This window comes from Leucoraja erinacea, unplaced genomic scaffold, assembly GCF_028641065.1.
Source record: "Leucoraja erinacea ecotype New England unplaced genomic scaffold, Leri_hhj_1 Leri_819S, whole genome shotgun sequence".
In the NCBI taxonomy this organism is placed as follows: Eukaryota; Metazoa; Chordata; class Chondrichthyes; order Rajiformes; family Rajidae; genus Leucoraja; species Leucoraja erinaceus.
In genome coordinates this window covers 20,352-33,519 of record NW_026576750.1, presented here as the reverse complement: position 1 = coordinate 33,519, position 13,168 = coordinate 20,352, and the positions used below count along the sequence as shown (strand labels likewise).

The 13,168-nt window shown below is 49.9% G+C and overlaps 1 protein-coding gene across 2 annotated transcripts in view; it reads left to right on the top strand.

The window, feature by feature from the left end:
* Positions 1 to 11,008, top strand: part of LOC129694836 (E3 ubiquitin-protein ligase RING2-A-like) — a 28,836-nt gene extending 17,828 nt beyond the window's left edge. For both annotated transcript variants that reach the window (XM_055631597.1, XM_055631596.1), the window contains exons 5-7: positions 3,643 to 3,933; positions 8,384 to 8,555; positions 10,582 to 11,008. In XM_055631597.1, coding sequence (XP_055487572.1) covers positions 3,643 to 3,933; positions 8,384 to 8,555; positions 10,582 to 10,683 — 565 coding nt within the window. In that variant the 3' untranslated portion in view covers positions 10,684 to 11,008. The remainder of the gene's footprint in view (positions 1 to 3,642; positions 3,934 to 8,383; positions 8,556 to 10,581) is intronic.
* The last annotated feature ends 2,160 nt before the right edge of the window (positions 11,009 to 13,168 follow it).

The following is a 13,168-nucleotide window of genomic DNA, read 5'->3' as shown; positions in this document are numbered from 1 at the left end:
CAGAGTGAAGCTAAATGCAAATTGGAGGAACAGCATCTCATATTTCCATTGCCCAGGGGTATGAATATTAATTTCTCCAACTTCAAGTAACCCCGGCATTCCCACTCTCTCCATCCCTCCCCCACCCAAGTCACACCAGCTTCTCGTTCTCACCCAGCAAACAGCTAACAATGGCCTGTTTCCTTTATCATTGTTACTTTTTTTGCACCTCTTTCATTCATTGTTCTTTATCTCTACATCACCGTCTATATCTCTAGTTTCCCTTTCCCCTGACTCTCAGTCTGAAGACGGGTCTCGATCCAAAACGCCACCCATTCCTTCCCCAGAGATGCTGCCCGTCCCGCTGAGTTACTCCAGCATTTTGTGTCTATCTGTGGTTTGGTGCAGAAACAGGCCCTTTGGCCCACCGAGTCCGCGCCGACCAACACTAACATTATCCTTCATACACTAGGGACAATATACATTTATACTCAACCAATTAAGCTACAAACCAGCACGTCTTTGAAGTGGAGAGGAAACTGAAGATCACGGAGAAAACACGCGTGGTCACGGGGAGAACGTACAAAGTCTGCGCACACAGCACCCGTAGTTGGGATTGAACATGGGTTTCTGACGCTGTAAGACAGCAACTTGACCTCTATGCCACCCTTATCTTATTATGGAAACATAGAAACATAGACAATAGGTGCAGGAGTAGGCTATTTGGCCCTTCAAGCATGCAATGCCATTCATTGCTGATCATCCAGCAATGCCATGATCAATGCCATGGCTGATCATCCAGAATCAGTACTCTGTTCCTGCTTTTTCCCCATATCCCTTGATTCCGTTACCCCCAAGAGCTAACTCTAACTCTGTCTTGAATCTCAACCCCTGGAGTATTGCGTGCGGTTTTGGTCTCCAAATCGGAGGAAGGACATTATTGCCATAGAGGGAGTGCAGAGAAGGTTCACCAGACTGATTCCTGGGATGTCAGGACTGTCTTATGAAGAAAGACTGGATAGACTTGGTTTATACTCTCTAGAATTTAGGAGATTGAGAGGGGATCTTATAGAAACTTACAAAATTCTTAAGGGGTTGGACAGACTAGATGCAGGAAGATTGTTCCCGATGTTGGGGAAGTCCAGGACAAGGGGTCACAGCTTAAGGATAAGGGGGAAGTCCTTTAAAACCGAGATGAGAAGAACTTTTTTCACACCGAGAGTGGTGAATCTCTGGAACTCTCTGCCACAGAGGGTAATTGAGGCCAGTTCATTGGCTATATTTAAGAGGGAGTTAGATGTGGCCCTTGTGGCTAAGGGGATTAGGGGGTATGGAGAGAAGGCAGGTACGGGTTACTGAGTTGGATGATCAGCCATGATCATATTGAATGGCGGTGCAGGCTCGAAGGGCCGAATGGCCTACTCCTGCACCTAATTTCTATGTTTCTATGTTTCTATGTTCAGTGAATCGGCCTCCACTGCCTTCTGTGGCAGAGAATTCCACAGATTCACAACTCTCTGGGTGAAAAGGTTTTTCCTCATCTCAGTCTTAAATGGCCTACCCCTTATTCTTAAACTGTGTGACCCCTGGTTCTGGACTCCCCCAACACGGTGAACATTTTCCTGCATCTAGCCTGTCCAAATGATTCCCCCTCATCCTAAATTCCAGAGTATCCATTTTTTTGTCATATGTCAGTCCCGCCATCCCGGCAATTAACCTGGTGAACTTACATTGCACTCCCTCAATAGCAAGAATGTCCTTCCTCAAATTAGGGGACCATAACTGCACACGATACTCCAGGTGTGGTCTCACCAGGGCATTGTACAACTGCAGTAGGACTTCCTTGCTCCTACACTCAAATCCTCTTGTTATGAAGGCCAACATGCCATTAGTTTTCCTCACTGCCTGCTGTACCCGCATGCTTTCTTTCAGTGACTGATGTACCCAGGTCTCAACTTTTTGCTGATCTGACGCCTTTCAGATAATAATCTGCCCTTGTTATTGATTGATTGATTGATTGATACAGCATGGAAACAAGCCCTGTGGCCCACATCGACCACCCATATACACTGGTTCTATGTTACTCCACTTTCTACACACTAGGGGACAATTACAGAGGACCAATTATCCTGCAAACCTTTTGGGCTGTGGGAGGAAGCTGGAGCACCCGGAGGAAGCCCAGGGAGAACGTGCAAACTCCGCACAGACAGCACCCTTCAGATTTTAGACTTTAGATATACAGCGCAGGAAAAGGCTCTTTGGCCCACTGGATCTGCTCTGACCAGCGATCTGACTATCCGACCCACAGCAACCAGAAGCCAATGAACCTACAAACCCGCACGTCTATGGAATGTGGGAGGAAACAAGAGCAAACCCACGCAAGTCACGGGGAGAACGTGCAAACTCCACGCACACACAGAGCATCTGAGCTCAGGGTGGAACCCGTGTCTCTGGCCGTGTGAGGCAGTGGCTCTACCAGCCGCTCCACTGTCGCCCAGTAATTGTACCCGAGGGCGTGCAAACCCCGCACACACACAGAGCAGAGGAGGTCAGGGTGTCTGGCGCTGTGTGGCAGCGACTCTACCAGCTGCTCCACAGTTCCCAATAAAGCAACGGTGGCGCAGCAGTAGAGTTGCTGCCTTGCAGCGAATGCAGCGCCGGAGACCTGGGTTCCATCCCGACTACAGGCGCTGTCTATACGGAGTTTGTACATTATCCCCGTGACCTGTGAGATCATCGGTTTCCTCCCACACTCCAAAAACGTGCAGGTTTTGAGGCTAATTGGCTTGGTGTAAATGTAAAAATTGTCCCTAGTGTGTGTTGGATAGTGTTAATGTGGGGATGGCTGGACGGTACGGAGCCGGTGGGCCGAAGGGCCTGTTTCTGCGCTGCATCTCTAAACTAAACAAAAGTTACCTGGAGTATTGCGTACAGTTTTGGTCTCCAAATCTGAGGAAGGACATTATTGCCATAGAGGGAGTGCAGAGACGGTTCACCAGACTGATTCCTGGGATGTCAGGACTGTCTTATGAAGAAAGACTGGATAGACTTGGTTTATACTCTCGAGAATTTAGGAGATTGAGAGGGGATCTTATAGAAACTTACAAAATTCTTAAGGGGTTGGACAGGCTAGATGCAGGAAGATTGTTCCCGATGTTGGGGAAGTCCAGGACAAGGGGTCACAGCTTAAGGATAAAGGGGAAATCCTTTAAAACCGAGATGAGAAGAACTTTTTTCACACAGAGAGTGGTGAATCTCTGGAACTCTCTGCCACAGAGGGTATTTGAGGCCACACAGTTCATTGGCTATATTTAAGAGGGAGTTAGCCCTTGTGGCTAAGGGGATCAGGGGGTATGGAGAGAAGGCAGGGATGGGATATTGAGTTGGATGATCAGCCATGATCATATTGAATGGCGGTGCAGGCTCGAAGGGCCGAATGGCCTACTCCTGCACCTAATTTCTATGTTTCTATATTTCTAAAACCCGGGGATGTGCAAACTCAGCAGAAGAGGTCAGGGTCAGAGTCAGAGTCAGAGTCATGGTCAGAGTCAGGGTCAGGGTCAGAGTCAGGATCAGAGTCAGGGTCAGGATCAGAGTCAGGGTCAGGGTCAGGGTCCCTGCCGGGCTGGTTTCTAACCCCCGATCTGCGTTGCCTCTCGGCAGGGCCCAGCGGGTGAGGAAGCCGCCACACGAGTCGGACAACACCACGTTCAGCGGCGGCGAGGACAACTGCGACAGCCGCTCGCACGTCAGCAACGTGTCGACCCACAGCAACCAGGAGGCCGGGCCCAGCCGCAAGCGCTCCAAGGCTTCTGACGACTCCTGCCCAGAGCTGGACAACTCGCGGGAGGCCCCCGTCAGCCCCGACGTTGTGGGAGACTCGTGCAGCGAGATTGAGCTGGTCTTCAGGCCACATCCCGTGCTGGTCGAGAAGGACGAGTATTCCCAAACCAGGTAAGGGTGACAGAAGGGACCCGACACCAGCCCGCTGGGTTTAGTTTAGTTGAGAGATGGATAGGACAGGTTTGGAGGGATATGGACCAAGCACAGGCAGGTGGGACTAGTGTAGCTGGGACATGGGGGTATGTTGGGCCGAAAAGCCTGTTTCCACACTGTATCACTCTATGACTACAGCGCGGAAACAGGCCCTTCAGCCCATCGAGCCAGCGCCGACCAGAGATCCCCACACATTAACACCATCCTACACACACATACACACGCACAGAGACACACGCACACACACACACACAGACGCAGACACGCGCACACACACACACACACACACACACACACACAGACGCACACACACACACACACACACACACACACACACACACACACACACACACACACAGACACACGCACACACACACACACACACACACACACGCGCACACACACACACACACACACACACACACACACACACACAGACAGACACACACACACACACATACACACACAGAGACACACACACACACACACACACGCGCGCACACAGACACACACACACACACAGACACACACACGCACAGAGACACACACACACACACAGACACACACACACACACACACAGAGACACACACACACACACAGACACACACACACAGAGACATACACACACACACAGACATGCACACACGCACACACACACAGAGACATACGCGCACACACACACACACACACACACACAGAGACACACGCACACACACACACACACACACACACGCACGCACACAGACGCACACACACAGACACACACACACACACACACACACACACACACACACAGACATACGCACACACACACACACAGAGACGCACACACACGCACACACAGACACAGACACACACACCTATTTTTACATTTACACCAAGCCAATTAGCCTACAAACCTGCGCGTCGTTAGAGTGTTGAAGGAAACCTGAGCACCCGGAGAAAACCCACATGGATCGCGGGGAGAAACGCACAAACTCCAGACGGACCAAAGACAGGTCACCAACCCATTCCCTCCCAGGTGCTGCCTGACCCGCTGAGTTACTCCAGCCCCTTTTGTCTTTTCCCCCCCCCTAAACCAGCATCTGCATTTCCTTGTTTCTACACCGGCAATTACTCGTTAAACACCAGTTTCCCACCATGTCCCAAAGACCAAAGAAGGGTCCCGACACCAAACGTCACCTCCTGGGATGTTGCCTGACTCGCTGAGTTACTGCAGCGCTTTAGTTTAGAGATACAGTGCGGAAACAGGCCATTCGGCCTACTGAGCCTGCACCGACTAGTGATCACCCCGCACACTCCTACACACGCTGGGGACAATTTTTACATTTACACCAAGCCAGTTAACCTACAAACTTGTGTCCTTGGAGTGTGGGAAACCTGAGCTACTGGACAAAACCCACGCAGGTCGCGGAACGAACTCTGTACAGGCAAGAACCCGTAGTGAGGATGGAACCTGGGTCTCTGGCGCTGTGAGGCTGCGCCACCGAGCTGCCCTGTGGTACAAAGTTCCAAGTTACTCCAGCACTTTGTGTCTATCCGAGGCACACCAGCATTAGCATGTTCCTTGATCTTACACTGAGAATTACTCATTAAACTCCAGTTTTCTCCCACATCCCAAAGACCAATGAAGGGTCCCGACCCCAAACGTCACCTCCGTGAAAGTGGGAGACGTGAGACGACAAATCTTACTGCTGCGTCACTGTGCCACCCTTTTAGACTTTAGAGATACAGCGCGGAAACGGGCCCTTTGGCCCACCGAGTCCATGCTGACCCCGTGCACCAGCACTATCTACACACTAGGGACAATTTACAAAGCTGCACATCCAGTCCTGCTGCTTGACATAGAAGCATAGAAATTAGGTGCAGGACTAGGCCATTCGGCCCTTCGAGCCTGCACCGCCATTCAATATGATCACGGCTGATCATCCAACTCAGTATCCCGTACCTGCCTTCTCTCCATACCCCCTGATCCCCTTAGCCACAAGGGCCACATCTAACTCCCTCTTAAATATAGCCAATGAACTGTGGCCTCAACTACCCTCTGTGGCAGAGAGTTCCAGAGATTCACCACTCTCTGTGTGAAAAAAGTTCTTCTCATCTCGGTTTTAAAGGATTTCCCCCTTATCCTTAAGCTGTGACCCCTTGTCCTGGACTTCCCTAACATCGGGAACAATCTTCCTGCATCTAGCCTGTCCAACCCCTTAAGAATTTTGTAAGTTTCTATAAGATCCCCTCTCACTCTCCTAAATTCAGATCAGATTCAATTTAATTGTCATTGTCAGTGTACAGTACAGAGACAACGAAATGCATTAAATTCTAGAGTAGTCTATCCAGTATAACAGTCCTGACATCCCAAGGTCTCTCTGCATCCAGGCAATTTCTTCCTCATTTGGAGACAGTACGCATCCACAGGAATCAGTCTGGTAGAACTGTCTCTGCACTCAAATCCTCTATGGCAATAATGACCTTCCTCAGATTTGGAGACCAAAACTGTACGCAATACTCCAGGTGTGGTCTCACCAAGACCCTGCACAACTGCAGTAGAACCTCCCTGCTCCTATACTCAAATCCTTTTACAATGAAAGCGAACATACCATTCGCTGTGTTACTCCTGCATCTTGTGTTTATCTCCACTGAGTCACTTATCTTTCGTGGACATTTAGACTTTGGACAGCCACAGCCCACCAAGTCTGTCACCCCATGCACTAGCACTTTCCCCACACACTGGGGACAATTTATCAATGGGAGCCAATTAACCTACAAACCTGTATGTCTTTAGAATGTGGGAGGAAACCGGAGTCTACGCGGTCACGGAGAGAATATCTGGTCAGGATTGAACCCGGGTCTCTGGAGCGACAAAGCACCAACTCTACCGCTGCGCCATCGTGCCACCATTTTGTCTATCGTTCTATTTATATTTTTGGATGCGTTGTCTCCCTCGCCACCGAGCTGTGAAACCACAATGTGTAATTGTGCATAGACACAAAATGCTGCAGTAACTCAGCGGGGACGGGCAGCATCTCTGGAGAGAAGGAATGGGTGACGCTTCGGGTCGAGACCCTTCTTCAGACTGAGAGTCAGGGGAAAGGGAAACGAGAGATATAGACGGTGATGTGGAGAGGTAAAGAACAATGAATGAAAGAGGTGCAAAAAAGTAACGATGAGAAAGGAACCAGGCCATTGTTAGCTGTTTGTTGGGTGGGAACGAGACTTGGGTGGGGGAGGGATGGAGAGAGAGGGAATGCCGGGGTTACCTGAAGTGAGAGAAGTCAATGTTCAAGATTCAAGATTCAATTTAATTGTCATTTGGACCCCTTGAGGTCCAAACGAAATGCCGTTTCTACAGCCATACATTACAAACAAATAGACCCAAGACACAACATAATTTACATAAACATCCATCACATCGCTGTGATGGAAGGCCAAAAAAACTTATCTCTCCACTGCACTCCCCCCGAGGTCAGAGTCAAAGTCAAAGCCCCGGCTGGCGATGGCGATTGTCCCGCGGCCATTAAAGCCACGTCGGGTGATGCGAGGTCGCACACCAGGTCTTGGTGTTAGAGCCCCCGGCGTGCGCTCGCAGAGTCCCGCGGCCATTCCAAGCCGCGCGGGGCGGTGCTGTGTAGGCCCCGCTCCAGGAGCTCTTCGACCCCGCAACTCGGGCGGGAGAAGTCGCCGTTGCGAGAGCCCTGAAAAGCGGTCTCCCTCCAGGGACCCGCGGGCTCCCGGTGCCGCCGTCCGCCAGACCCGCAGTTGCAGCCTCCGAATCTCCAGAGGTCGGACCGCAGCAGCAGCAGCGCTCCACCACCGCTCCACCCGCTCCGGACTCGGCCAGCTCCGCGACGGTGAGGTGAGTCATCGGCACCAGAGTCCCCAGTCTTCTCCTGTTGGAGACCGCTCCTCGTTGCAGCCCCAACGACAACGGAGACCCGACAAGAAAAGGTCGGGCCTCCCGTGCAGGGAGAGATTAGGAAGGGAAAGTTACCCCCACACACACACACACACCCCAACAAAAAATAACAAAAACTACATAGAACCATAGACAAAAAATAATAAAAACGCGGACGGGCTGCAGAGGCTGCTGCTGATGAGAGTCGTGCCGCCTCATACCATTGTGTAAGCTGCCCAAGCAACAAATGAGATGCTGTTCCTCCAATTTGTGTTTAGCCTCACTCTGACAGTGGAGGAGGCCAAGAACAGAAAGGTCTGTGTGGGAATGGGAAGGAGAATTAAAGTGTCCAGCACCCGGGAGATCAGGTAGGTTCTGAAGAAGGGTCTTGACCTGAAACGTCACCCATTCCTTCTCTCCAGAGATGCTGCTGCCTGACCTGCTGAGTTACTCCAGCTGTTTGTGCCTATCTTCGGTTTAAACCAGCATCTTATGCATGTGTTATTGTGCCTCAGGTACGTGAAGACCACTGCAAATGCCACGGTGGATCACTTGTCCAAGTACCTGGCACTGAGAATCGCCTTGGAGGAGCAGCAGAAGAACATTGGGAACAACGCTGTCACCTTGGAAGAAGTCAGTGAGAAGCAGTACACCATTTACATCACCACATCAGGGGGCCAGTTCACGGTAGGTGTCATCTTGCTGTGTTTAGAGATACAGCGCGGAAACAGGCCCTTCAACCCACCCAGTCTGTGCCGACCAGCGATCCCCGCACACTATCTTACACACACAAGGGGCAATTTACATTTACATTTACACCAAGCCAATTAGCCTACAAACTTCAGATAGACACAAAATGCCGGAGTAACTCAGTGGGACAGGCAGCACCAGTGGAAACATCCTCTCCACATCCACTCTATCCAGGCCTCCATTGCCATCTGCGGCCATCAATTCCACAGATTCACCACCCTCCACCTACACTCTTGAGCTTCAGGCAGTTTTGGTCTCCAAATCTGAGGAAGGACATTATTGCCATAGAGGGAGTGCAGAGACGGTTCACCAGACTGATTCCTGGGATGTCAGGACTGTCTTATGAAAGAAAGACTGGATAGACTTGGTTTATACTCTCTAGAATTTAGGAGATTGAGAGGGGATCTTATAGAAACTTACAAAATTCTTAAGGGGTTGGACAGGCTAGATGCAGGAAGATTGTTCCCGATGTTGGGGAAGTCCAGGACAAGGGGTCACACAGCTTAAGGATAAGGCGGAAATCCTTTAAAACCGAGATGAGGAGAACTTTTTTCACACAGAGAGTGGTGAATCTCTGGAACTCTCTGCCACAGAGGGTAGTCGAGGCCAGTTCATTGGCTATATTTAAGAGGGAGTTAGATGTGGCCCTTGTGGCCAAGGGGATCAGGGGGTATGGAGAGAAGGCGGGTACGGGATACTGAGTTGGATGATCAGCCATGATCATATTGAATGGCGGTGCAGGCTCGAAGGGCCGAATGGCCTACTCCTGCACCGAATTTCTATGTTTCTAGGTTCCTTTCTCGGTTTTAAGGAAAAGCTCGCAGTTATAGTCTCAAAGAATCTTCTGTGTCATTTCATTAAGTCATAGAGTGATACAGTGTGGAAACAGGCCCTTTGGCCCAACTTGCCCACACCGGCCAACATGTCCCAGCTACACTAGTCATAGAGTGATACAGTGTGGAAACAGGCCCAACTTTCCCACGCCGGCCAACATGTCCCAGCTGCCTCCGCTTGGTCCATATCCCTCCATACCTGCCCCATTCATGTTCCTGTCTTAACTGCTTCTGAAACGTCGGGATAGTCCCAGCCTCAACTACCTCCTCCTGCAACTTGTTCCACAGACACACCCACCAACCTTTGTGTGAAAATGTTTCCCCTCGAATTCCTGTTCAATCTTTTTCCCTTCACCTTAAACCCATGCCCTCTGGTCCTCGATTCCCCTACTCTGTGCGTCTATTCCTCTCATGATTTTATACACCTCTATAAGATCACCCCTCATTCTCTTGCACTCCAAGGAATAGAGATCCAGCCTACTCAACCTCTCCCTGTATCTTCCAGTCCTGTCAACATCCTCGTAAATCTTCGATGAACCCTTTCAAGCTCGACAACATCTTTCCTATAACGTGGTGCCCAGAACTGAACACAATATTCTAAATAGGTTGAATAAGTTAGGTCTTTATTCTCTGGAGCGCAGAAGGTTAAGGGGGGACTTGATAGAGGTCTTTAAAATGATGAGAGGGATAGACAGAGTTGATGTGGACAAGCTTTTCCCTTTGAGAATAGGGAAGATTCAAACGAGAGGACATGACTTCTGAATTAAGGGACAGAAGTTTAGGGGTAACATGAGGGGGAACTTCTTTACTCAGAGAGTGGGAGCGGTGTGGAATGAGCTTCCAGTGGGAGGTGGTGGAGGCAGGTTCATTGGTATCATTTAAAAATAAATTGGATAGGCATATGGATGAGAAGGGAATGGAGGGTTATGGTATGAGTGCAGGCAGGTGGGACTAAGGGGAAAAAAAGTTGTTCGGCACGGACTTGTAGGGCCGAGATGGCCTGTTTCCGTGCTGTAATTGTTATATGGTTAAATGCAGTCTCACCAACGTCCTATACATCTGCAACATGACCTCCCAACTTCTATCCTCATTCATCTCTATCTATTTGTTTGTTGATTTACTGGTGGCAGACTCTGAACGGATCGCTGACGCTGGAACTGGTGAACGAGAAATACTGGAAGGTCAGCAAGCCCCTTGAGTTGTACTACGCGCCCACCAAGGAGCAAAAGTAAAGCCCGAGCAGCACCAGGACTAAAGACACAATTGCTTATCCGCTTGCTCGCTCGCTCGCCCCCTCCCATCCACTCGCTGCCACCGCCGCCGCAGATACAGGCCGCCACGGCTTCCGACCGAGGAGCGCAGTAGCCGACGGGATGAGGAGAGAGAGAGACGACGGGGCTGTGAGTTGTCCCTTCACGCAAGGCCCACCCGAGGAACCGACTTCAGTGGGGCAGGGCGGGATGTAGCGTGAATCTGAACTGTCGTGTAGTGTTGCTTCTGTGTGTGTGCGTGTGTGTGTGAGAGAGTGCGTGTGTGTGTGTGTGTGTGTGTGTGTGTGTGTGTGTGTGTGTGTGTGTGTGTGTGTGTGTGAGAGAGTGCGTGTGTGCGCGTGTGCGCGTGCGTCCATCCTGTTCGCCACCCTCCCCCTCCCCGGGCGGGCGCTCTATGCGACTATGAGTTCGGCCTCCTCACTCCGGTCGGGCTGTGCTTGTGTTCTCGGCTGCCCCGTCCGTCAGCTACAGTGTGATGGGGCATTGCACTGTGTGCCGTGTAGCTCTGTTAGTAGCTGAGAGACCCGCTGGTCAATGACCCCTGATGCAAGACTAGGTTCGTGCAGGGGAGCTCCAAGGCCATGTTCCCTTTGTCTTTGTCCGGGCAACCATAGGGAGGGGAGCGGAGCGGAGCGGCTCGCCGGATGAACCCGATACAAGTTTGTCTCTCAAGTAATTTATATGTTATGACGTTTGCCGTTTCTTCCTGCTGGCATTTTAGTTTGTTCCCACTATCATCCCTTCAGTGGAAATAAAACATGGACACATTGGGTTTGAATAAAGTGCCTTAGCCGCTTGGCCTACATCTTTGGTTCACATTATTCACCTGTAATTATTCTTTGTTGGTAATTTGGGTGAAAGCATACTGTATAATGCAGAAGGGAAGTCAATGTATGGGACGGCATAGTGGCGCAGTGTTAGAGTTGCTGCCTCACAGCGCCGGAGACCCGGCTTTGATCCTGACTGTACCGAGTTTGTACCTTCTCCTCGTGACCTGCGTGGGTTTTCTCCGGGAGCTGCGGTTTCCTCCCACACGTTTGTAGGTTAACTGGCTTTGGTTAAAATTGTAAATTGTGTGTAGGATAGTGTTAGTCTACAAGGAAGAGGATTCGGTGGGCCTGTTTCCGCGCTGTATCAGATAAACTAAACTGGAGGAACTCTGTGGGTCAGGCAGCATCTGTGGAGGGGAATGGACAGAAAACGTAATGGGTCCGAAACATTCCCTCCACAGATGCTGCCTGACTTGCCGACTTCCTCCAGCACTTTGTGTTTTGCTGCAGTTTTGGTTTAGTTTCACTTAGAGATAGCACGGGAAGAGCGTGTTGTGTTTTGCTCATGGTCCCAGCATCTGCAGTTCCTTGTGCCTCTCTCAATGAGCTGGTGGGACAAAGGTGCAGCTGCCCAAACACTGATTGAACTGCGAGGTTGGTTGCAGCCCAATAACATTGTCAAAGGAAATGTACTTGCATGTCAGTTTTCTTGTCCGACACTTCTGGGATATCAGAGTTCAGAGTTTAGTTTATTGTCACGTGCACCGAGGTACAGTGAAAAGCTTTTTGTTGCGTGCTAACCAGTCAGCGGAAAGACAATACATGATTACAATCGAGCCGTCCACAGTGTACAGATACAGGATAAGGGGAATAATGTGAATAGCATTCAGTGCAAGGTAAAGTCCAATCAAAGATAGTCCAAGGGTCTTCAGTCTTGTGTACAGCCTAAATGTGGGTGACACCTGTTTGTAAGTTTGGGCACGTCGAGTTGATTGCATTAGTCGAAACAGGGTGGACCACGTGAAGGTTGCAATCTTCCACCCCAGGGTCCCCAATGAGGTAGATAGTAGTTCAGCACTGCTCTCTGGTTGTGGTTAGGATGGTTCAGTTGCCTGATACCAGCTGGGAAGAAACTGTCCCTGAATCTGGAGGTGTGCGTTTGTTTTCACACTTCTATATATTTTTAATGTTGCCATTATAAACTAGCTAACTGTTGCACAAGTTTTATATTGTGATGAGAGGAGTGACTATTTGTAAATTCAGAAGGAAAAAAAGATGTTGGGCGGGTTTATAATAAAGAAGAGATTAGTTTGCAGTCTTCATTCACCTTTCAAATAGCTATATATATTCTCAAGTGGATTCCAAAGAGGATAAAAGTACTTGTATATAAAAGCTGGAGAGAAAAAATACATAATAAGTCAGCAGCGCCATTCAATACGATCATAGAAATATAGAAACATAGAAATTAGGTGCAGGAGTAGGCCGTTCGGCCCTTCGAGCCTGCACCGCCATTCAATATGATCATGGCTGATCATCCAACTCAGTATCCCGTACCTGCCTTCTCTCCATACCCCCTGATCCCTTTAGCCACAAGGGCCACATCTAACTCCCTCTTAAATATAGCCAATGAACTGTGGCCTCAACTGGCTTCAAATAGGGCCGAAACCCAAAGGAAA